Raw genomic sequence first — 26,564 nt, forward strand, 5'->3', positions numbered from 1 at the left:
CTTGCGTCAATCACTGTTTTTATTTCTGGAAAACCTTTGTCAGCCAAAACAATGTCACCATCTTCTAATAGATCTAACAGCCCAGACTCTATTGTAAGTTGAGAACTGATTTCCGTCCTCCGGCTACGTCAGATCTTAAGGAAATAAAACCTCCAGGAGTTATTCCAATAAGAACTTTTAGCCGTGAAGTTTTTTTTGTATTGGGAGTATGTAAAAACACGATTGTCGACACTTTTAGGGATATCAATTCGAAATTCTGTACAATCAATTATAACTCTGGTGTTACTGTAATCAGGTAGAAAGCAGTCAGGCATAGTTTCTTGTACAGCGTCAATATCTGGCCAAAATACTAAATTTCTGGTTGCACTAGCTAGTAGTTGCAAAGTTTCATAAAAAATTGTAGAAATTGTTGTTCTGTGAATACTAAACAGTACACCAAGTGCTGAAAATGTCAATCCAGTTTTCATTTTCATTAAAAAAATTAATAGTCGATCTTTTTTCGATACAATGTACTTTTTTCGTGTAGACATTCTTGTCAACAAGAAATCAAAATTTTCGAATGAAACCCCTGCCAGATCAATGATTTCTTGATCCTTTGTCACCGATGTGAATCCATTGAAATGTTTACTGTTTGCTTGACTTTCTTTTATCAACAAAGGTTTTAGGAGTACCACATTCTTTATCTACAAATTTTTTATTACCAATATGAATTTTAATCGCCCTAGTATCTTCAACAATTTCTGTCTGAGTTTCAGCATGACATAAATCGTCTTTGACATAACGATTGCAAGTAAATGTTTGAGAATTGATATCAGAGTTCGAATAAAAATCAATTTGACACTCTTGGTCTACTTTTGAAGACACTACTGGAGGATTTTCAGTCATCACTTCTACCGATTCTATAACATTGGACTCAGCATTTGATGTTGAAGGTAATTGTGCTTTCATGCGCCGATTCATTACGCGTTTATATCTGAAAATATAAAATTATCATTGCTAAGTCGTTCAAATTGATCAAGTTTACCAAATAATTTTTACCTGTTTAACGCAGAGGATTCATTTACTTTTGAGCACTTGTAAATTGAAGGAAATATAGTTGGAATGTAGCTGGGACTTAGCTCCTCTTCTGATTTCTTACCTCCAATAAAATGATCACTACAAATACAATCACATGGCTTGGGAACCCACTGTGATCCGTCAGCGCTAAAAATCACGTGTTTACAAAAATGTTAGAATGGTATGTAAATTTTTCTGTTAATTTACATTTAAGCATTTATTGTAAATTAGATTTTTTCATCACAGAATCATAACAACATTATTAACTTTCACTAAACTTAAAATTTTTGAAAAAATTTTCAATTCTATAATACTAAAGTTAACTGGCGTTAATTTTTATTTTTAATGTAAAATTAGAACTAAAAAAAAATTTTTTTTAATTTTATCAATAAAAATAATTATAAAAATTTTAGGATGTCGGCTAACTTAATTTTCATAAAAATTTTCCGAATTATTGTTATTGATAAAATTAAGGTTATGGTAGTACTTACTTCAGCCTTTTAACTGCAGCTATCCACTGATTCCGTTGATTTTTTTTCCATTGAGCAGTCGGAAATTTATAAAACTTGCACTCACTTTTTCTGCTGGTATTTTTACAATTTACGACACAACAACTTTGGTGTCTCATTTTTTTTTAATTGATTTAAATTAAAACAAAATAAATACTCTCACGTGTACTTGCTTACAATTTTAGTAATAATAGCCCCCCGTAATACCGAAAGTAACCACTGCGAACGCTTCAGTCGATTTAATTTCCCCTACCATGGCTTCACTCACAGCGAATACAATATTTGTATCACCTCAATCCAAAACTAACGCCACTCGTACAATCGGATTTTTACTTTTAATTTGTGGTACAAATTTTAAATCATCTTTTTTTTCCGTGTAGCTATACAGATTGTACCAGTAACGATACTCTCGTTGCAATACAGTAGATAGCGTCGACCAGAAAACATTTTTTTTTAGTGTATATATCTCTCTATAACCTTTACACGGAAAAAAATTAAACCAAAAATTACGATATGAATATCGTAATCCAGAACCCCACTTTCAATATCTTAAGTTTTGTTATTTTAAATTTCAAAATTCACGAATTATATATGAATTCTAATATTAAATCAAAACTTAGAATAATTCATACTCGCTCAACAAGTTCAATTTTCGAGGACTGAGTAGCATCTGCAAAGGTACTGATTTCTAGAGATTTTACTTCACTGCCTATTTTTTACGGCCTAGGTCACAAAATGTATTTCTTCCTCTTTTTTTTTTTTTTGTACTTTTCTTATATAACTGGATTAAATTGAAAGGCGTTGTAAAGAAAAAATTCACATTCTAACTTACCGATCGAAGATTTTGAGTAGTTTATCAATTTAGTTTAGTGATGAGCAAAATCTGTCTTGATCTTGCAGTCTTAGTATTGGCCTTGCGATTTTTTAAAATTTGATTGAAATGTAAGTACATTTACATGATTGCATCAGGTTTTTATTCTATTTCCTATAATATAAAATTGATGACTAAAGTGAAGTTAGTTTAATATCGAAATTCTCGATACTAATCGACAAAATGGACCCTGATTCCATATTGGTTAAGGATTAGAATGCGCGCGTATAACGTGCAATTTAAAATTATAGTCCCTCTGAAATGGAATTTGCTGACCAATTGTTACAAAAAGTATTGTACGTTATTCGGCCGGTCAGTCAGGATTCTGAAAATCTCGATTTTACGAGATATGTATGACTAATGTATTTATATATAAATAGAATTAAAAAAGTTTTTCTTAATCACATGATTACAAATATAAATGACTGCGCCTATACAATTTGACAATTGGAGATTACCATAAATTTTTGACCGTGTAGAGTCGATATTCAATTTCTGAACGCAACATTATCGTGAATTATACATTTACACGGTTGATGATGTAAAAATATTAAATTCACACCCCCTAAATTTAACACAATATTTGGTGTAATTTTTACACCGACTCATTTACACTACACCGGGCCCAAAAATTTTTTTACAGTGTATGAATTAAAATAAAAATAATTTAATTTAAAAAACTTGCTTCACGTTAAGAAGTTAAAAACAATGCGGAGCCTTAAACAATTTGCGTTTTGAAGCTTGTCATAATATTTGGCTCGACATACTTCCGTCAACTGACAATTCCACCATTATCGCCACTGCTCGTCAAATTTGTGGATTATTTCTGATCCTGACCTTCGACGACTAATCAATCAATAAAATGCGTATCAAGTTCTGACGTCACATGATTAAATATCTATGATACTTCAATTAAAGCAAATACTTTAATGAAACCATTGGAGCAATCGATGCATGTGAAAACTTTCCAAAGTGACCATTATAGGCAAAATTTACTATTTATTTATTTATTTTTGGCTAAGGCTGGCAATGGCCTGGTCGGCTCGGTGCTCGATTTTCGAAAGAGTGGGACCCGGGTTCGATCCCAGCACGCACCAATATTTTTCAGTAATTATAATTAAAAATATGTGCGTTACGTTACGTTGCCAGCTTCTGGAAGTGGCAGAGATAGCCGGGCGGCACACGTCTGACTTGGGCAATCACACATTTAAGCAACAACTTGAATGTGTGACCACTTTAGTCAGCGTTGGCTAGCGCGAGGGATCTCTGCACACTAGGAGAGGGACCTAATACTCCAGTAGTCGATAAAGAAGAGTTTCTTATCAATCACTGTAGACTTAGCCCAGCTCCGACTGTACTATCATGGGTATTCTCTGTGGTTTCCCCATGATTCTGTTCCAACAGCCTGAGAAGGTGAGGTTCAGGGTGAATACGGTACAGAAAGCACAAGTCGGTCCACAGCCGCAAAAATTAAAAGTAGAAATGAAGTGTCGGGTGGGACTTGCTGAGGTCCAATATGAGAAATAGAAAAAGCGTAGAGCTAGGAGAAAAAGGGGAATCAGCCTTGTAAAAACCGAGAGGTGTACAAGTAAAGCATAATAATAAAAATATATTATTTATTTTTGGCTGTGCCAGATACTTTGAGCTTAACAAGAATGTACATAGAGTGTATTTATTATGTTTTTATTTTTATTTATAAAAGTTTAAGCATGATAATATTTGTCGAATGAGCAATCGATTATGCTCTTGATTAAGCGTGAATATAATGTACCTTCTAGGTGATTGTCTTTTCTATGAGAAAATTCATGTCCATCTCGTCACAGTACTCTTGTCTTCTTACTCAAGTATAAAATTGCAACGAGGGACAATGTTGGACACTTTTTCGGCTGACTCTGCACTTTGTACTATGAGCACCTTCAGGATGCCTGGTTTTCACAAAAAGATCGTTCAGGGTGAAAACAAGTAGTCTATTTTTTGTCTCTTATATTATAAAGAAATTCTTGATCAAAGAATTTTTTAGAAGGAAGAAAAAAAGAGTTTCATTTATTTTTCATTTAAGCTGTCGCTAGTTTTTTCATTTTTATTGTTTTCAATTTTATTCGATAAATTTATCTACCCTGAAAAAAAAAGTTTTCTGCTCTGCACGATACGATATTGCTAATGTCACGATCCACACGTTGCTATCTAGAGGAGAGTAAGGTTAGGAAAACTGTATACTAACCGTAGCAACAGTATCGTAAATGGCACCCGAATAGATCGTGACGTTCGCTATCCAGACTGCTACTCGTAGCTGTACGGATTGTGCCCGTAACGATCCCCGAGTCGAAAATTCAGACCCGTTTAAGCTGTACTTTTTTCCAACAATTCTTAGAAAATTGAGTGGTCAGGAAAGACTGCTCAGTTAAATACTATATAAACTCGACGCCTGGTTTGACTGTAAATAGTGGAGTTTTGTCCCATTTTGACAGGATTACAGTCTAACCAGGCGTTGAATAATAATAACAATTTAAATAATAATATTTACTTTTGTTGTACCGTGCCTGGGGACGCAGGTTCGAACCCAACTAGAGACCGAATTTTTTTTTGTTTTTTTAATAATAATAATAATTTTTTTATTAGTAAAATGATAAAAAAAGAAATTTTTCGAGTTTTTTTTTTTTTTTTATATTATTTTTAATGTAGAGCTAACACATGTTTAGACCGCTTGACTCTTTATTTAGACCTAACTTTCGCTACTTAAGGTAAAAGCCCCAATAGATGATCACGTACCAGTATATGATCACTCCTTGTATTTGTATATCTATATTCACAAATATAGGTATACAAATACATGGAGTGATCATATACTGGTACATGATCATCTATTGGGGCTTTTACCTTATAGAAATAAAGTGAAAATCACATTCGTTCTAACCGAGACTCGAACCCGAGACGCGCGCTTACCAGACCGATAATTAACCCCTACACTACACCGTACGACCGATGAGTTAACATACCTCTCATCATTCTTATAAGCTAAATTTATGCAATGACGAAGTGTGACGGTTCATTATTTATATAATTTATGTTATTTAATATTGTGTTTTGATAAATATTAACTATTTTTTTAAAATGTTTATTAATTAAAAAAATGCGTAAGTCAAGTTCTTATAATACTTTAGAATTTGTACATCGTTCTGTACCTTTTTAAAATTTTATTATAAATTTTAAAGTTTAAAATTCTGAATATTAAAAATTCAACTGTAAATTATTATATTGTAATTTTTTTAAGACCATATCAATTTTGAAGGTATGCAATTTTTCGGTTAAAAAATAAATTTTCATTTTTAGTATTCGCTAACAATCGCGTTACAGATGCCATAAGGGCGTAGAATACAAATTTAATTTTTTTTTTCTAAGCCTAAAAAAAATTTTTACTTTGGTGAAATATTTTTTTTGCATTTCTGCACTTTTCACGAAAAAATACGTCGGTTCCCAAAAAAAAATTTTTTTCATACGCCCTTATGACATCCGAGGTAGGTCCCGGGAGCCGATAAAGGCGTATAAAAATAATTTTTTCTTTCGGGAATCAGGTATCTTTACCTGAAACCTCAAAAAATACAAAAAAAAATCTTTCTCGAAATAGAATTTTTTTTTTGAAAATTAAATTTTTTTTTTAAGTCCAAAAAAAATTTTTAATTTGAAGTAAAATGTTTTTTTGCTTTTCTGCACGTTTTATACAAAAATATATTGGTTCATTTTTTTCGGGAATCATTTTATTTTTGTATGAAACGTGCAGAAATGCAAAAAAAAAAAAATTTCTCCAAACTAAAAATTTTTTTTGGGCAAAAAAAATTAAATTTTCAAAAAAATTTTTTTTTGTATTTCTCAACGTTTCAGGTAAAAATAAATTGATTCCCGAAAAAAAAGTTTTTATTATACGCCCTTATGGCATTCGAGGTGGGTCCCGGGAGCCATAAGGGCGTATAAAATTTTTTTTCTACATTTCTGCACATTTCAGACGAAAATTCGTCGATTCCCAAAAAAAAATATTTTATATGCACCGATAGCTTTTCACCGGGGCTTTTTGCCGGAATACGCCTTTATGGTATCTGGAACGCGACATATAAACTTTTGAATGAAAGATATTTTCTGACTCAGTTTGTCAAACTGATTCAGAAAATGGGTGAATTTTTTAAAAGCTGCGCTATAAGGACGACTGCAATAGTTAGATTATTATGAAATCTACTAATAATGATATTAGTATTATTATTATTATTATTATTTATTATGCTTTGGATAAAATTTACATTGAAAACGGAACTCAGTGGAGCTGTTTTCACTATGTCCTTAGTTCACCCCGACTTTTACAGCTAAAACGGGTCTGATGTTTTGACTCTGCATTATTATTATTATTCTTTGGATAAAATTTACATTGAAAACGGAACTCAGTGGACCTGTTTTCACTGTATCCATAGTTCACTCCGACTTTTACTGCCAAAACAGGCGTCTTCTAAGGCGGCGAATTGAACTACAAAGGATTTGGAAACTTTTACAGCTTAAGCGGGTCTGATATTTCGACTTGGGGATACACTTGTTACTATACAGTACATAGATGGTGCCGAGCAGAAAACTTTTTTTCCCGTATAACATAAAATCTAGAAAAGATTAAAAGATTTTTAAACTGCTCAATTTCCTTTTTTTTTTTATTTATCACCCGTACCGAAGTACTAAAATTCTTGTATGTACCTTCTTTGTCCCTTCAAGGTGTAAACCGGGCTGTCATAAATATCAAATAAATCTACTAGGTAAATAGTAAGTGTATTAAAGCGTAAATTTTAAGTGCACTTAAGCTGACTTTAAAACCATGACAATCAAGTTTGTCAACTTTATGAGCCGTCATGTATTTTTGTACTTAGTTTTCTGACATCTTTTTATGGTAAATTCATTACATATTAGGTTTGCAGTCAAATTTTAGCCTTACAATATTTTTTGTCTATCTTAAGTTTAAAGCTTTAAATCATTCGAGTAATTTAACTATTTTATAGCATAAGTTTATACTTAGTTTATATTACATACACTTTGGTATATTATATTTATAATTATTATGTAGTGAAAAAAGCGAAAATTTTATTTTTAAATCTAATAGAATGCATCTAAAGTGTAAAACTTTTAAAAAGACTTATTATATATTTGTGTAGTTTACATTTTAGTCATTAATTATAAATAAATAGCCTGCAGTTATACTCACTACCTTTAAGGAAGTACGAGCGCTAGACGGGGTGGGGATAGGTATCGACTCTAGCGCGGTAAGGGGAGAGCAGTAACCATATGATTTTTCTCAATGTATAGATATACATTTAACATTGGCTAATGGCGGCATTTATTTTTCTTTTAATTAATACACTTTAATTAGTCGGGCAAGTGTAAATTTTTTTGAATAAAATCTATCACTTATATATTTACTTTCATCCATAAGTTTTTTAAAAATATTCACCGACAGTTTTACGAGAAAAATACAGAAAGGTATCAATGCTTGAAGGTTACCCCATAAGACCAATGTTAAATTGCTCATCTTTAAAGTTAACTATTTATTTAAATAATCGGGCAATCTCTTTCAAATTTTCGGAATTTGTTTAGACATATTTAAACTTCATATTAAAAAAAAAATCAAGCTTTTTATCAAAAGTTGCCTTGGTGCTCGTACTTCCTTAATAGTAAAAAGTAGCCAATTTTTAATAAAACCAATCTAGTTGAAAAAATTTGATTTATCTTTATACTAATAAATAAAAAACAAATTTTGTTTGCAAGCAGATGATTTATTTATTGCAAACTATCTTTTTTTTATTGAAAAACTAGACGACCCGGTGAACTTCGTATCACCTACATATATTTGTGAAAAGTATAGTCAAAATTTAATACAAAATTCTTATTTACATTAAATGCAACATAGTTATACACTTAATCAATTTAAAGCTTTTTGATGGACTACATTTTTTATCTTTTTTTGCGGTGCGTAAATATATAAAGATCATGGTTTTCCGATTCACGAACACAGGACGTATAATTTCCCATGCACGAAACAGGGAAACTCCGATTTGATTCCGCAAATTTTCAACGACTGGCCTGGCGATTTATTTATGATCGTCAGTGCGGTTTGAACGTGAGATAGCTCGTCCCACATCTCATTAACTGGCATGACCTTAGTCAGGTCGTCTTCTCCTTGGTATTTTGAAACAATAACAATAAAAAAGTTCTTACGCGCTGACAAACTGATGATAGATTTTATTAATCGGCTTGAAATTAATAATCAAGTGTTTGAAAAATGCATTCATTTTCAACCGTTACATTTCCGCAATCATAAAATCAATTAATTAGTTATGTGATTAGCAAAAATAACATGTATAAAGTTCTTAGTCCGTTGACTGAATAACTACATGTCATGTTAAGTTTTGAAAACCTTACAAAATGACTTTTTCCCCGCTGCCAAAGAGATGATTGTTGTAAGGAAGTTTTTATTAAATGTTATTGAAGTTTAATAGATATGTCCTTAATTTCATGTCTCAAAAAGTCCTAGTTTATGAACAAAAATATTTTTTACATTCTACTCACCACTCTGACACAACCTACATATCAATTGAATTATCACGAAATTCGTTTTTGGTTGAAATCTAATCATTGACTAAGAAAAATATTTAAATCGGTTGACCTTGAAGGCTATCCCTATAATTTCCTGTATCTCTTGAGATTCTTTAAATTTTATATCTGTAGGAACTGTATTTGAAGAATATGAATTTTTTGACAATTATCACTTCCGCACTCCTATGCGGGGAAAGAATTTCGTAAGATCCTATTCGAGATGATGTCTACATTGTAAATAAAAGATTCCAACAAAACTTTGAGTCCATAAAAACTATCGATTGGAAATGAGAAATTTTCATGACTAACGCCCCCGCAATCCCTTTTGAGGTTGGAATTTGATAAAATCCACTCTTAGCTGAACTTAACATCATACACGAAGATTCCTATTAAATTTGGAGTCTGTAGAAGTTACAGTTTGAAAATGAAAACTTAACATTCTAACACCCACCCCCGTAATCCTTATTGGGGGTGGGTTGTAAAATCCGCTCTTAGATCATTTCCGCATCACATATGGAAGACTCCACCTAAATTTTCCGTCTGTAGGATCTACAATTTGAAAGTTAAATCCACCCCCGCAACCCCCTGTGGAGCGAGCTATCGTAAAATTCGTTCATAGATTATTTCTATATCTCTTACAAAAGATTCCTACCAAATTTGGGAACTATAGGAGCTATAGTTCAAAAACGGGAATAATTCATTGTTAACGCCCCCGCAATCCCCTTTGAGGGTAGATTTTTTAAAAATTTTTTTACATACAAACCTTCTCCTTACAATTCTGAAGATAACGAAAAAAAATTTAGCTCAATCGGTCCAGCCGTTCTCAAGTGATGCGTGGACATACATGCGGCATTTTATTTTTATTTATATAGATAAAAAAAAATAAATTCTTGTCTTTGGAGTACATTTTCTTAACCCCCAAGTAGCGCACTGGGTACACATAAAAAAAATTAACTTAAATCAAGAAAATAACTAAAAAAAAAAAAAAAACTATCGTCGTCATTTGAGTAGAAAAATTCTTAAACTAAAACATTTTTTCTTCGTTTAAGTTAATTTTATATGATTCAAGTTAACTTTTTTTTTTTTTTTTTTAGTACACTGATCAAAAAATTGTCTTGACTCAAGAGCCAAACTCTTGAACCAAGAATTCCATTTTGAAGAAAATGATTTTCTTGTGTCAAGAGAATAAATTTTCTTCAAAATTGAATTCTTGGTTCAAGAGTTTGGCTCTTGAGTCAAGTCAATTTTTTTATCAGTGTACATGAGATACCCAGAGAAGACTCCATATTTTGACTCTTTTTATTATTTCGGTATAATTCAGAACAATTTTTATATCACAAATCGATTAATTTAGTCGTGAAATATATTAGTGATTGAAGATGTACGGGTATGGCATTCCCATGTGCGTGTCAATTGAAATGCCGCGATAGTGCGCAACGTGAGGGTTAACTCGAGAAAACATCTAGTATAATTCTTCCCTCGGCCATAACTCCTTTGGAAATTTCTTGTTAATTTTCACAGTTCAAATTAATTTTTTTGTGTCAAAAAAAATATTGCATTTGAAAATATACACAAAAAAAATTTCAGTATCATTTTCATAAAATATATATTTTCTTAAATCGAAAAATATTTTTCAGCTCTGAAAAGAATTATTTTGTTAATTAATTTTCCTATCCAAATTTAATCGATTTTTTTTTAATATTCTATTGCAAGAAATTTTTAAAACATAAACAAAATTCTTCTAAAAAAATCGCTTGAAATATATGATTACTAATTATTCTGTATTTAATAACAAATGAAAAAGAAAAAAAAAACGAATAGTCAATTAAAAAAATAATACCTACGAAACAGGAAGAATATTTTGTTATGGCTGGTGACGTGTTCGTAGTAGGAATGTAACTTGTTTTTTTTTCTTGTTGCATACTTTATAATTCATAAGCAAATCAGGTACGTTGTAAAGATGTAAGTCCAGTCAAACCGGAAGAGAATATATAATATATATATTTGTATTTGTATGTTTAGTATCAAAGGTACCATGAGAATATCATACGGAAGCACTTGAAGTTTAGCAATAACAAGATAGATAATACAGAAGAGATAGAGATAGGATATCAAAAATAAAATATGTAGGGTATTCGGCCACCTTGGTTGAATTGTATCTTGTTCGTTGGATGATCACCGAGCTAGTTTGAGGGCGTCACCGCTTATTTGACCTGAGAATTCTTGGAAGTATATATCGAAAGGCTTAAAATTGTGGAACCGGCGCCTGAAGAGCCATAGCAACCGAGGTTACAATTTTTTTTTCCCATATTTTAACTGTTATAAACATCAAGCCACATTCAATATTTGACGACTACTCTACTTTTAAAGACTTTTGCTCCAAAAATTTTTAACAACGTATCACGAACTCTACTTGACTGTTGAAATCGGTTAAGAATTTATTTGTTTTTTTTTTTTTTCTTACAAATAAGAGTACATTTATAATTATGTACTTATTCTATTATAAATACCTTAAAAGTGAAATAATATTAATTTAAAATAACCAAAAGCGGGAAATGAAAAGGAAGAATGTGTGACAACGTTCACCCAATTGTATTATCTAATTTAGGCCCTCGATTTCCCAGTACAGCATCGATCTTGTTGGTCTCACTGTCGGATCTCTTAACTGAACTGAGAGATGATAGAAAGAGACCGAAGATAACTATGAAAGATACAGTGGGGATTGACCTTGTATCGGCGGTAGTGGGAAGTCCGCGTAACGTTTCGCTCCTCTACCAAATAAAAGTTCTGAGCAAGTGAGTGAGTCGTATATCGTTTCGGCTTTGGCCCATCGCCCATCATCAGACTCTTGGCGCACGGTGTGGGGGGTGGACGCCAAAGAGAGAGAAAAATAACGACTAGAAGCTGAGTTACCTACCGGCATCCGGCAGATGTCTCTGGTGGTGGGCAGCTTGATGACGTAGGCATTTTCCAATTCGCGCGGTCGCCCGTGGGTTTTTGAGCGCGCGCGTGGTACGGACCAGAAACATATATCTATATAGAGAAAAAGAGAGAGAAAGATTCTTTCGATACGATCCCGGGCGCCGTTTTTAGCAGTGGGGAACTCGCCGGTTCCAGCGGATGATGCCAATAGTGAGGGGTAGGGAATATAATCTAAGCTAGAACTCACTATATCGCTTTACTTCCTCCATCTGTATGTAGTGAAACAGTGGGGATGATGATGTCAAAGGGTAGGGATAGGCTGGGCGCGGCCTAAGGTACCCCGTTCCTCTGTTGTGGATCCTAAGATATATACATCATTATAACATATAACATACAATATCAGTTTACCGCGCTTTCTCTATATTTATATTTATGCTAAAAAATATTGTCACAGACAGCCAGGATGGAAATTCCCGCGTTATCATTTTGCAACCCATCATGTCTCATGTCTCTATATGACTGAAAAAAATCAAACATTTTTTAAACTTCCCGCTCAGAAAATTAAAAATTTTTTTTACTTGTATTTTATTAGATAAAACAAAATTTTCATCGATCATTTAAAGAAAAATTTTATTACTCCGAAGTTACAAACTACGACGTAGGATTTAAAACGGGTGTAGTTGATAGTACACCACCACCATGTCCTTTTATTACCACCACCATGACTATAACTACCACCACGAATTACCATCGACGCCACCGCCCTGATAGTACGCACGCGTATATGCACATGACGCTTGTATCCTTCAATCCTCGGAGAAAATTAACGTTTTGCCAGTACCCAGTGCCAGTATCGTACAAAAGAAAATACGCGTCGCGTGCGCGCTCACCGCCACCTTCGTTTTTTCGGTCTCGGTCATTCTTTCTAAATTTACAGTATAAAAATCCAATTATCTATTATTTTATAAATATTTCATTTGTCATCTTTAATATTAAAGATTGTGGTTGAGATTCAATATCACAACGTATCCGGTCCAAGAGATAACAAGTATACAAAATAACAGCCAAGGTGTTGAATAAAATATCTCATCTATCAATCTTGTTGTATTAAGCGGAGGGTAAAAACAAAAAATAAAAAAAAAACAAAAGTCATCACGCGAAAACAATTACCGCATATTTGAACGTGTGGAACAAGAACACGAGCTACAACTATACTATATAGTTTTGATTTTGGCACGCGCCCGGGTTGCAAGACGGCGCCAACCAATTCACTGTCTTCGTCTTATAATTCTCATTCTTCATCCCCCTCTGTTACGCTTCCAAGTGCGTCAGTGTGTTTATTATGTTATTTAACTTCAGCTTTACTTTTATTTAAACTTTTATCAATCAGAGATACTTACAGCAAAACACTTGTTCTGAAACTTTATTTAACACAAGTTATGTCGTGCACTACTACTTGAAACTTTCCCAGAGTAATCGTACAGTATATAGCAGTGCCACTGTTTTTATTTTTTTTATTTTTTAATATCAGGACTTGATACTTGAAGAGACAAGTGCCCGTAAGCATTTCAGTTTTTAAAAATAAATGGAGATAATTTGGAGTTAAAAAAAAAAAAAATGGAGTAAATTATTTTATTTTCTGGAAAAATTTCATAAATAATTATTTATTAAAAATTAAAAATTAATAATAACAATTGAGTGAGTAATAAATAGAAAAGTTTTATTAGTGAAGAAGGTGCTAAGGGAAGTTGGAAAGAATAATAGGATAAGTGTAATAAGAAGACTAGAATTGTGCAAAGAAGAGGAAGAAACCCGGCAGAAGGCAGAAGGCATCAAGCAGAAGGGCGAGGGAGGCTCAAGGGAAGGAAAAGGGACTGCACGCGGTCGGGATACACTATTTTAAAGAGCTGGAGAGGGGCACTCAAGTAGGAGTGAGGACGCGCTACCATTCTCGTAACAACTGTCGCCGGTTGCTAAACCCGCGTGAGGACTGTGTTGCCAGTGGTGTACTCTCGTGTACGACTTGTATCGTTTTTTTTTAGTTCGTGATTATTATTAAATATATTATATGTATATATAGATATACATATATATGAATATATGATTTATCCGGTAAAAATATATATACAGTGCTGATATATATATATATATATATATATATATGTATGTATATATATATATATATATATCAATTATAAATGAGAAAAATTTATACTAACTGATATATATCTATAAATATATATTTTTTTGACTGTAAACAGAATATTTTATTCTCCAAAAATTACTTTGGCTTTGTTACGTCAGTGTCAATTAAAAACGGATAATCTCAGTGTGTACCAGTGTGTAAAATCTACCTCACTCGTTAACTTTATTTAACGCTTATTTTATTTTTTTTTTTTTTTTAATTAATTTTATTGAAACAAGTTTGCGAGAAAGATATATTTAACGAGAAGACTTGAAGAGAAAGATAAATATTAAATATATACATATGGATATTATATATAAATATATAATAAATAAATGAAAAAAAATATATAAATAATAATTTATAGTTCTACTGTGCTCGACAAGCTAGTTCTTGTAAATACAAGTTATTATTAATATTATTAATATTACTATTATTGTAATAAAAAGCGCCAGTTTCATTTTTAATAAACGGTTTTATTTGTGAATAATAATACATACGTTAGATATAATCATGTCTTTGGATAAATTCAGCGAAGGTAGCATATTACAGAAGGAAATGGAACGTTTAGAAATAGAGGATAAAAATGGTGAAACCACAAGGTATTTTTTACAAATTTATCAATTTTTATGTTACTCAAATTGGCAGACATCTGACAATTTTCGGAATTTTTCTAACAAAATTATACTCAATTTGATTTTAATTTATACATTTAAAATTTTTTTAAAAATAACTTAGTTATAATAAAAATTGTAAGATGTTTGCTCATTTCGGTATCATCAATTTTATATACAAAGAATATTTAAATAATCAAGTGTTGATAGTTTTAATTTGAAAAGACTTTATTGCTCTAAAATTAAATTACATTTTATTTGCTCAATATTTTCATGTTAATTTGCTCCTAATCTCACTCGTAAAATATAACTATATACACACACGTATATTGGAAATACTTTGTCTAAGTAAATAGACAATACATAACTTGATAAGATATATTTAAAGAATAATGAATTGACGTATGTTAAAAAAAATTAAATTCATTGTTAAGAGTATCACAAATTAGATAAAAAATTCACCAACTTTTCAATAAATGAAATTAAAAATAAAACAAATTAATTGATTTAAAAAAATATCTTATCAGTTAAAAAAAAATTTTACTATATCTCTGTTTCGTTATCATGAAAAATATTTCTAACGGCTTCTGATACACAAATGTACTCCGAATAATCTTGTATAGCTATAGTTCAATGTTTTTGGCGCGAGAGTATTCAATGAATTTAATAGGCTGATTAAAAAAAATTTACTTTTAATTTATGAATTTTCATAACCTTAGCATAATAGTAAAAACATTGATGTATCGAGGATGTTAGAATGATTAAATTAAGGTAGTTTTTTATAAATAAATTAGGAGTCCGCCTGCGCACCGTAAGTAGGAATGACTCAGTAGAAGAAGGTGCTGATGGTAACTGTGTGAAATAAAACATAAAACAGCGTTACCATGGGTGGTCACACACACGTGTGTTGCATGGTCGCCGAAAATAGATTATATATATGTATATAACTTCACACACGTATAAATAATACCGGAAAATATAAAACCATATTTGTAGTCGCTAGATCCATGTTTCCTCAGACCCTTAGAACTTACTATCTACATACATATATATATATGATATCGTATTTTAGTCTCGGTAAACTCAACTCCAAAACCGGAAATCACTAATTTCAACTTTAATGTACATTTTAAAAAAAAAATTTATTTATTTAAATTCTCACAATTGAAATTTGTAATTTCCCTCCTAATAATTTTGAAAAACATAAATACACAGTTATTAGCAATTTTTATTTTTATTAAATTTAGTTATAATGTTCATTGTCTTAAAACAAATTAAAATATTAAAATAAAAGTTAAAAATTCTAGGCGGGCCTTTATGCGTCATGAATGCGTGCCTATGACGAATTTGTTTTCCGGATGTACAGACTTTTCTAAAAACATTAGATACCCAAAAGTTTGGTCTAGGCACGCACAGACAACATGTGTGATAGATAGATATACAATATACCAGTATAAAATTTTATTTCTATTTATAATCACTCGAGATTTTCATGTCACTTTTTCGACTGCCGACTATTTTATAGTAGTAATTTCTGGGAATTATTACTTCAAACATTTTATTTTATTATTATGGCTATAATTGTGGTAGATATTAAAATTTTTTTTTTTTTTAACTCAAAAATAATTTTTTTTTATTGCTAAAATATCAATATAAAAAAAGTAGCTGAAAATTTTCTAAAACTGCAATTTAAAAAAATTTTTTCTGATCAAGTTTTTAAATAGTTAAAAAAAAAAATTAACTAGATTTCAAAAATTTTATTGCTAAAATCAAATTAATTTTTCTGTTAGTGTATTAAATTGCAAGGACAATTCAATTGTATAAATCTTTTATATAATTCACAATTGGAGATATATTAATGTAATTATCCATAAACTTACAATATAACAATTACATGTTTGTCAATACGTATAAATACTGTGTCAATATTACTGATAAAAATAACTTTGTTCAATAAGACTATTAGCGTTTTAATGAAACTTCTTAGAGGGCTTTATATAGGGCATTGTATCAACGTAGTAACAATTAACCCAATTTATATATATATATTTTTAATAGACTTTTTTTCTCTCAAAATAGAACGAAATAATCGAATAACTGTTCGTTGTTGTCTTAGACTATCTACCGATGACGCAAATTGATTATTTTCAAGTTAAACAAAGGTATAGATATTTCGGAGTCGTTCATAATTACATTTAATAATTCTGTTAAAAATTATATATTAAAGTATGTAGCAACAGCTTAGCTATACTATGTAGCTTTTTTTCCTATAGTTTAAGAAATATAGTGTAAGCATGACGAGTTGCCTGAAGCGGTGAACACGAGACGAATTCGAATGTGGATGAAATTCTGAGAAGTGCCATCCATCGGCCCGGCATTAATGGCAACCGTGCGGTTAGATGATCACAATTCAAGGTCATAGTCATTTTTTATTTCACTATAATCTAATTCTTATTATCAAAAATTCCTCATTGCGTTTACTTTGATTCTAATCTTGTGCTGTGCTCAGCGACACACTCTACAATATACCCGTATGCTTGTCTAATAAATTTCATTTCGACAGTTTATTTATAATAGATAATATTTTAAATAAATAGTTGAATTTATAAATTTTTGAACGCTTTACCGAGGTCACGATTAACCAGAGAGAAAGGGCGAGATGACGGTGTTATGTGTGAAACAAAAAAAAAACTAGTCTCACAAGTATCTTATAATATCTTCTCTTAGCTAATGATTAAATAAAATTAATTTATTTTTTATTGGCATTATACAAGTACAATGACAAAAAATTTAAAAAGTTCAAGGCAAATGATCCGGAAAATCTTAAAATTCCACACATGAAATATGATCCACAAATTCAGTAGAATCTGGCGCCAAGTTCCGTTCAAATCCGTTGTAAACGGAGCGCCAGACTACCGACTGTGTTTACTGTAAGCAAAACGGTTTTTTGAAGTTGAGAAATTTTATTTAATTCTACGGTACTTTTTTTATACCCAATTTTTTTATCATAACAGTAATTCATAATTTATTTCACCGTATTAATTAATTATATTCACTTATAACAATTTATTTACTTGAAATTATTAAATTTTATCAGCACATACTATAGCTCGCTCACAAATTTCGATCCTGACTTTTTTTTTTATGGAGAAAGGTCAGCGCCACAGACTAGATAAAATAAAAATGTTTAGTAATCCTCCTATAGATAAGCAACTACAGTTAAAAAAAGTAATTTACAGCTTACATTTACGGCCGCCAGGGTGCACTGGAATTATATCTACATAAACTGTAGCTTCAAGGGGATAGTTTGCAGTAAAAAATGCTGCCAACGCGAGATTTAAGTTGGTACCAATTGTAAATTTTCATTATAATTACAAAAAATACTAAAATCCGATCAAAAACAGTTTCACTGTAAAAAAAATCACGCCAAGTCCACGTTCATAAGACTATTAGGAAAAATGAAATTTTTTTTTCTTTACAAAAAGATACAAAATTAAAAAATTAAAAAATCCAAGTAACCGATATAATTGTTTATGATTTTCGGAAATTAAAAAAAATCTTATTGTAAATTTAAAAATTAAAAAAAAAATTTTAGAACGTACTTGGTGTGCGTCATTGTGTATTTCAATTTTTTTAAAGTCCTAATAAATAGATTTTACGAATTTCATTAAAAGTAAAATATTTTGCAACCACGCACACTAAATACGTTCTAAAATTTTTTTTTTTAATTTTTAAATTTACAATAAGATTTTTTTTAATTTCCGAAAATCATAAACAATCATATCGGTTACTTGGATTTTTTTATTTTTTTATTTTGTATCTTTTTGTAAAGAAAAAAAAATTTTTTTTTTCCTAATAGTCTTATGAACGTGGACTTGGCGTGATTTTTTTTACAGTGAAACTGTTTTTGTTCGGATAGTAAACTACTACTCACAATTACATTACTTTTTATTGGTCAATGATGCGTAAGTTGTGCGTGGCTCTATCTTTTGGCTGAAAGCTGCGTTTCACCCCCGCAATGCCGTTGCCGGTAATATCAATAACTTGTTTTTTTTTTATCGTGCGGCAAAGTATCGGCAAGATTATTTTTTTGTTAATTAAAAAAAAGTAAATTTAAATTTTTTTATTGTAAAAATAGAGAATTAAAGTACACATATATTCGAGGACGATCAACCAGGAAACATAATGGTCTAGGAAATTTCTAAATAGGTAGTAGGCAATGTACAAACAAAATAAGCATTGGGATCTTTTGTTCGAGTACTATGCTGGATTTGTTAAATTTCGAAGAATGGTTGTGCTTGCTCAATCCGATGGTCTTACCTATGCATTATCTTGAAATCTTTTTCATCTCTCCGAGTAGAGATTTGAAAAATATATACACATTATTGTCCTGGCTTAGGTTGGCATTTTAACGTTTCATTTATCGCCAAATTGACTACCTGAACCGATCTATCGTTGCTCAAGGCAGTAAGGTTCTCAAAAAGGTCCAATAGTCCACGTCTACTTGAATTCACTTGGCTACAGTTTAAATACTTTTCAAACCCGACTGAGTCATATTTTTTTATTTTATATTTACCTGTTTGTAGATATATACTACAACCGTTTCAACAGAACTTTGAGTCATTTTCTAAATTTCCTTGTCCATCATTTTCAACTTGACATTTCCTGCAATTATTGTCTGTTGAATGAATATTATATACAAACTCTAGGAATATTTAGGAAGACAAAATTTTCTTGGACAGAGTAAATTTTTTTTCTTTTTGATGAAAAATTTTTCAAATATAACTATAAGTTCTATTTTAATCTAAATAAAAAAAGATTTATTCATTAAATCGCGGTGATGATCATTTCTTCATCAATTAATTGCATTACTTGTATATGTGTCAATTTCAAATGGAGGAACCGTAAAAATGGCGACTCGAGAACTTGCAACTCAGCATTTTAAAAAATTGGCTTTCATATGCTCAGCTTAATTTGTATATCAAGGTATACTGCATTGACTTGCTTTGACATAATACATTGTGTCTTTAAATTTTTTTATGAAATGCTGTTCCTGTAATAAGTAAAAATCATAATTTTTATGAGTTAAATGTCCTCGTGCAAAATCTTGCTATGACGTCTTCAACTTCAAGTGCGCTTAAATTTTATTTTGGCTTTTTAGTAAATCATAATTGACGTAATCTTAAAATTATATATTTTTTTAATCGTCAATAAAATCAACAAACCATCCATCAATTATCAGATTTTTATTGAAAAAATTAAAAATATGTATCATTCAATCTCTAAAATATGAAGATCTCTTAATTTCTAATAACATTTTATCCTCTTAAAATTCTAACAAAATAATTGCATACACAAAGATTACTTTCTTTTATTAAATAATAATAAATTGTAAGAATAACTTAAACATGTCAATGCCCTTAGATAAGTTGCACTGCATGTTTGGAATTGTCATTATATTCATTCTTAGAAAATTTTCTTAGCAGATAAGTCTATTTCTACCTTACTTAGCACTTTTTTGAAATGTGAATCAGTTTATTAAATAATACTTGATATTTAGTTATATTATTACATGAACGAAATAAATGACGTCAATGTAATAAATTTTGATAAAATACTAACTTGGGATGAATAAATTGAAGAAGTAAAGCACAGTTGTACAAAATAATTTAGCAAAACCTTTTTATGACAAAGATGCGTCAAGAGCAAAGATATTCAACCTTTTCTCCTCTGGGCCTTTTACTCGGTATAGTTTATATTAAAGGTACCTGGTGAGCCAATTATGCGCCCCTCAATTGCTCAAGTACGTAGGCGGTCCTTTCTTCTTCATTCTCTTGTGAACACTTGTGCCCCTCACGGCAATTAGAAACTCACGAATAGATATTTCGCGACATCTCATCTCCGTCACTAAAGAGCTTCCTTTTTTTCATCAGCTACGTTCATCTTTATTAATATCAACTTCTTTACATATAAAAAATTAATATCATTTTTTTTTATTTTTTTTTTTTATTTTTAATGAATTCAATAGAATCAATCAGTAGTATCGATATTTCAAAATAAGTTATGGCTTATTCTTGAGTTTTTTCACAAAACAGTATAAAAATTACAGTAATAAAATGGTTCATTAGGTTACTCCAATATCTGATTAATTAAAAATTTATTCAGTGATTATTAACAATATGTAATTTTTTCAATAGAATGCAATAAGATAATGTTTCATTTATTTTTTTTTTCATAATGAATTATTTTTTGAAAAATAAATTTTTAAATCATCAGATGTATGTTACATTCAATATCATTTTTTTTTTTTTTAAATTTTTTTTTGTTTTTAGTGCTTTAACACACATGTTAAGACTTTTATATTAACTTTAATCAAATAAATCAATATTTCCACAAGTAGCCATTGTAATGATACTTGTGGAGCTTACCTGTTTAATACACTCAAATGATAAAAAACACTATGTTCAATTATACGTTTAAATGCATTCAATAGATTTTTATGATAGCAACCCTAAAATTCTCTCCTTATAATTCTGTATAATAATCATAACTTTAATTGATCCTTCATTAATTATTAAGTGAGAATTTATGGAGAATTTCTTATCATAATACCTGTGTAGCGGAGTGACTCTTGCCTCGACGCACCGTCCTAAAGTATTGATTACTTTCCACCTCTGTACTGGCAAAAGAAGAATATAGATATAGAGAAATAGCCTCCTACACGGTGAGTTCCCCAGAGAATGTATATGCATAGGTATAGAAAGAAAATAAAGTAGCACTATCAACCGAGTAACATATTACTTCTCTTTCGTGCAGTGTCGTCTTTGTCACCCTTTATATTTAGTTGCGTATCTGGTTGTTCGATCGACTTACACAACACGAGATATAAGATAAAGTTTCACACAGTTGAGTTTTTATTCTCTATTATGTAGTATCAACCATCACACATTCTCAAGAATTATTAAAATTATGTATTTTTGCATACTGATAAGAAATTATTTCAAAGATAATTGTTGTCTTGCTTCAAGAATTTCTGCTCTGGGTTTTTGTATTCTTGGATTAAGATGTTTTTACCTCCAACTGATAACTTTGATTGAGAGAACATGATCTTTGATCGATACAATCAAATTTTTTAACCAAGAGAAATTCTCTTTAACTAAAAATAATTTTATTTTCTTTCCTGAACTCTATATTATCGCGCGTTTTAATTAAAATTTAATTAATGATTAAACATTGTGCTAATTTACCAGTGAGTTAATAGCTTAGACAACATGTTCTACTTTGTTCGAATGACGAAAATTCTGGGGCAGGGCACTCCTCAACGATAGAATAGAATGGACCGCAAAATGGATACAGTTGGACCCAGGGCGTTAATCGGGATCATCATGCGGCTGATCGTGCCCTCAAACGGAATAGAACGAGACTTTTAATTTCGCATCGCCATAAATAATTTGACCGTGGGCTCCGCTTTCGTTTTCCTAGAACTTGGGTCCATTCTCCTCTCTTTGTTCTCGTCTATATTTATTATTTTCTCTTATTCCGTCTCACTCGCTCATTCACTAAGTAAATAGTCCTCTCAATAAAACGTCGACTTTCGCAATGACGCTGCAATGCCTTGACGTAACTAGAAGCGAGGTCACTCACATCCGTATTAAATATAACTTTTTTTTTCTTCTACTATTTATTTATTATTGTTTATAAATTTTCTGCACTATTTTTATATCTATATGTACTAATTAAGCTAAATAAACTTATTAATCAAGAGAATGTTGGCATTCAATGCACCACACTTCGCAGAGATTTCTATAGATGGTGGAAATAATGTCAAGGCTGACCTTCTGATGAACTTTGCTGCTCTTTGTAACACTTGAAGAAAGGAGAATTTGTGCTTCAGCACTCCTTTTAATAAGACTTTTAAAGGGTGAAATCACATGTCCCAGATTTTTGCAACAAATTCCGATTTCTTTCCCGCAAGTTCAGACGAGATCAGCTTTGCCTTTTTATCCTATTACTGCGAAAAATAATATTTTACTGGCATCACCACTCTGTAGGATTATTAATATCTGTAACTATATCTGTGAAAACTGTCCAGCCATTGATCTCCTGGGCTTTAACCAAAATCTCAACTGCAGTGCCAACGTACTTGCATCTCTTTTGATATCTCTTAGATAGTACTTTCAGTCTAAAATGTATTTTTTCTTATGATATCTACTACTTCTAATTGTTAGTTGCTTATATCATTTATTATTTAATATTTATATTATATGTTATAATTATAACTATTATGGTTTTTGATTATATTCTTAATAAAATTGTATAGCAGTATATCATTTATCTTATAAGATCAATTTATAATAATGTAAAATTTTTCATTTACTGCGCCTTTAGTTCAAAACCTTAGTTCAAAACTTATATATAATTAAAATTTATAAATGTTAAATTTTCTTATGTACTTCGCCTTTAGTTCATATAACTTATACTAAGTTTATTAAACTATGTATAAATTGTATTGAGACCCTGTTATTGGCCTTCCAGCTGTTGAGTCTATTGTTACTAAATAAATAAATAAATTACAAATTTCATATTGTGTAAGAATCTTTATAATCTCAATTATTTATTTATTTTAGTGAGTGTATTATGAGTATTTATTGTTCTTATTATTTTAGTAAATTAAAGATGTATTTACTACAGTTTCGAAAGAATTTAATTACTTTAATTTAATTTAATTAGATTAATTTACAAATTAATCGAATTGATGATTAGAAAATGCAAAGTAAATTATTGAATAGATATAGGAGAAAGCGGGGTAGAATCGGGTGCCCCGAAAATTACGTAAAAATTTTTTTTTCTACTGAAAGTTTCTAAAATGTTAAATAATATGTTTGCGATAGTACTCTCTGAATATGCAAAATATTTTTTTTTGTCAATTGCGTTCATTTATTTATTTATTTTTTTTATTTTTTTTTATTTTTCATCGGTATTATTTTCGTAAAATTTAAAGTAACAAAAAGATTCAATTAAAAAAATTATCAATTGGTAATTTTTCTGTAATATATTTTGAAAAAATTAGGCTTTGAAATGATGTAGAAAATAGAACTGTGTATTTTTACATAGGAAAAAAGGTTTACCTGAACCAAAAAAATTTTTTGAAAAACTTAAGTTATTTTTGTGCTAAAAGTAATTTTCTTGAAATAAAGATATTTAATCTTGAAAAGATTGAAGAGATCATTACCATATGGTGAAATACATAAAAGAGACCGCCGAGAGTTAACTTTTACTTAACTAACAGTTTTTTTTTTCCAATTCATTGTTAATGGCTGATTAAACTTTTTACGTTGTCATACATTCGTGAGTTGTTACTTATTTAATTTATAAAAAAAAATAAAGTGAAATTTATTATATCTTCAAGATAAATATATCTTCATTATTATTTAAGGTGAACATTTAAAAGATTTATTGCTAGCAGTGACATTCCTTAAAGTTATGGAAATTTTGAGGAGAAAGTGAAAAAATAAAATATACATTCCGTTGCTCTTATTATTTCTATTTAGAAAATGTTTTTTCGTTTTTTTAATACCTAATTTTGTTTAAAATTATTATGAAATAGAAAGAAATAAAAATAACACCACAATATATGAGCAAAAAGTTAAATTGCATTGAATCGATTTGGTTATCTATCTTTTTTCATTACATATAGATAAACTACTATGCACATTTTCTCATGAAACCACAAGGCTGTAATCACTTTACGTGAAACTTCTGCAGTCTCGCCAAATCGATCGAGCCCCAGCAGCCATGAGTCTCGGACTAAACCAATGCATGAGACCATGAACTTGTAGAAAATATAGCACAAAAGCTATGTTAAGCATTTTTAATATTATTATATAATTTATTATTTCATTTAAATTCATTATTAATTTTTGTTTGTTTCAGGTAAGGAAATAAAATCTATTTGAATTGTCATATATCATCAGATCGGTGAGTCAAAAATTAAAGTTAAGAAAATCAAATTTTTATACTCTGGTTTTTTCCTTAAGTCTTTATAATTTTTTATATCTTTTTCTTTTTTAAAAAATAAAAAAATATGATTTATGTTCAACTTCAAGGTCGATTCGCCTCGCACCTGCCATAGATTTTTGTCTGCTCCGCAATATCTATTTTTTCAGTTTTTTTATTCTTGTGTACTTAAATAAGATATAAATAAAAAACTTTAGTCAAAGAATATTTATAAAAATTATACTCATAGTTTTTGAAAGAATACAAATTCATAAGGGTTCAAAAGCATAAATTTCAAGAAGTTAACATAAAAAAGTTTTATATGCATTTTCGATAAAAAAAAAATAATTAAACGGTAACATTATATAAATTAAACTTCTTCATTTTATAGTTTACTGCTTAACAATATAAAAATGATTTAAGAGAATTTTAATGGGTTAAATACTGTTCTGTTGAAATTAAATAAAATAGGAGACAATTATTCAGCCGGTAAAAAATAAGGAATTTTTTTTGCTACGGTAAAAGTTTATAAATCTTTTAGTAAAAGTCATTCTCATTGGTATAAACTAGGCTGAAATATATTTTTATCAGATCATTTAGTGACAGTTGTACTTGAGGTTTAATTTTTAATTAAGTATTTGGTTTATTATAAATACGATCGAATTTTATACACTGATAAAAAAACTTACTTAATAATTCAAAAAAAAAATTTTCGAAGCAAAAAAAAAATTTTTAAGAAATCGATTGTTTTGAATCAAGCAAATTTATTTAATTATTAATTAAATAAATTTTCTCCTTAGTTCGATGAAATTATTCATAATAATTTTGTTGATTAAAGATTTTTTTATCTTGAATCTAGTCAATATTTTTATCAGTGCATAAAATTTTAATTTTTTAACAATCAAAGGTCCTTATTAATTTTTTTTTTTTTTTATTTATTTCTTATAATAAATTATACTTCAATAATCATAGAAACGATTCATAGGGGTAGCCAGCAATTAAAAAGAAAAAAAAAAAGAAAAGTCAAAAGATTTTTATATTTTTTGAAAATAACAAAATTAGTATGGATATTTTTATAATTTTTTTGCTTACTCTAGTATAGAATAATTGTATTTAAAAGTTCAGTCCAGCGTATAGAGATAGAGAACAACAACACAGGATACAAACAAATCTAAAGAGACAATCTAAAAAAGTGGAATCGTTTGATATATGAACATACTCGAGAATTCAAAGGGCTTTATTAGTCTAAGTTAATGCTGAAATACTGAAAGAAGTCAAGAGACTCCTATGTATACTTTTCAATTATAACGAGAACAATAAAAACACTCATATATATCAAACATGACATTCCACCACAACTACAATCTCTAAGTGGAGAACATGAATTGTCAAAAAATTATTTATTCTTTTTTTTCTCTCGGAAACTTCTTCCTCGTATTTGGTAATACACTCGTATTTTCTCAGTTTGTTCAGTCAAGTGTATGATAAGGGTAACGTTACTCGTAGGGGGAGTTATAGTAGTAGTAGTAGTAGTAGTAGTAGTAGTAGTAGTAGTAGTAGTAGTAGTAGCAGTAGTTGTACACTGAAAAAAAAATTCTTGACTGTAGGGTAAATTTTCTTGGCTCAAAAAAATATTAAGGAAGATTAAAAATTTCTTGAATGAAGTCAAAGTTTCTTGAGCCAAGAAAATTCTTCTTGCTCCAAAATAACTTTTGTCTTCCTTAAAATTTTCTGGTTGCAAGAAGTTTTTTTTTTCTGTGTAGTAATAGTAGTAATAGTAGTAGTAGAAGTCG

The 26,564-nt window shown here is 29.9% G+C and overlaps 1 protein-coding gene and 1 long non-coding RNA gene across 4 annotated transcripts in view; one reads left to right on the forward strand and one right to left on the reverse strand.

Annotated features, from left to right (window-relative positions):
• LOC123260954 (insulin-like growth factor 2 mRNA-binding protein 2) overlaps nt 1-26,564 on the forward strand; it is a 158,912-nt gene that overhangs the window by 110,685 nt on the left and 21,663 nt on the right. Inside the window, exon 1 of one of the 3 annotated variants that reach the window (XM_044722363.1) lies at nt 14,631-14,763. The exons of the other annotated variants lie outside the window; for them this stretch is intronic. Within the exon in view, the coding sequence (XP_044578298.1) occupies nt 14,675-14,763 (89 nt within the window). The 5' untranslated portion in view covers nt 14,631-14,674. Of the gene's footprint in view, nt 1-14,630; nt 14,764-26,564 lie in introns of those variants that run through there. 3 annotated transcript variants of the gene reach the window in all.
• LOC123260957 lies at nt 5,085-5,414 on the reverse strand. Its single transcript, XR_006508584.1, has 2 exons — nt 5,314-5,414; nt 5,085-5,171 (listed from the first exon to the last, which is right to left on the reverse strand). It is a non-coding gene; the product is annotated as an uncharacterized LOC123260957 (long non-coding RNA).

The sequence above is a fragment of the Cotesia glomerata genome, linkage group LG3 (genome assembly GCF_020080835.1).
Source record: "Cotesia glomerata isolate CgM1 linkage group LG3, MPM_Cglom_v2.3, whole genome shotgun sequence".
In the NCBI taxonomy this organism is placed as follows: domain Eukaryota; kingdom Metazoa; phylum Arthropoda; class Insecta; order Hymenoptera; family Braconidae; genus Cotesia; species Cotesia glomerata.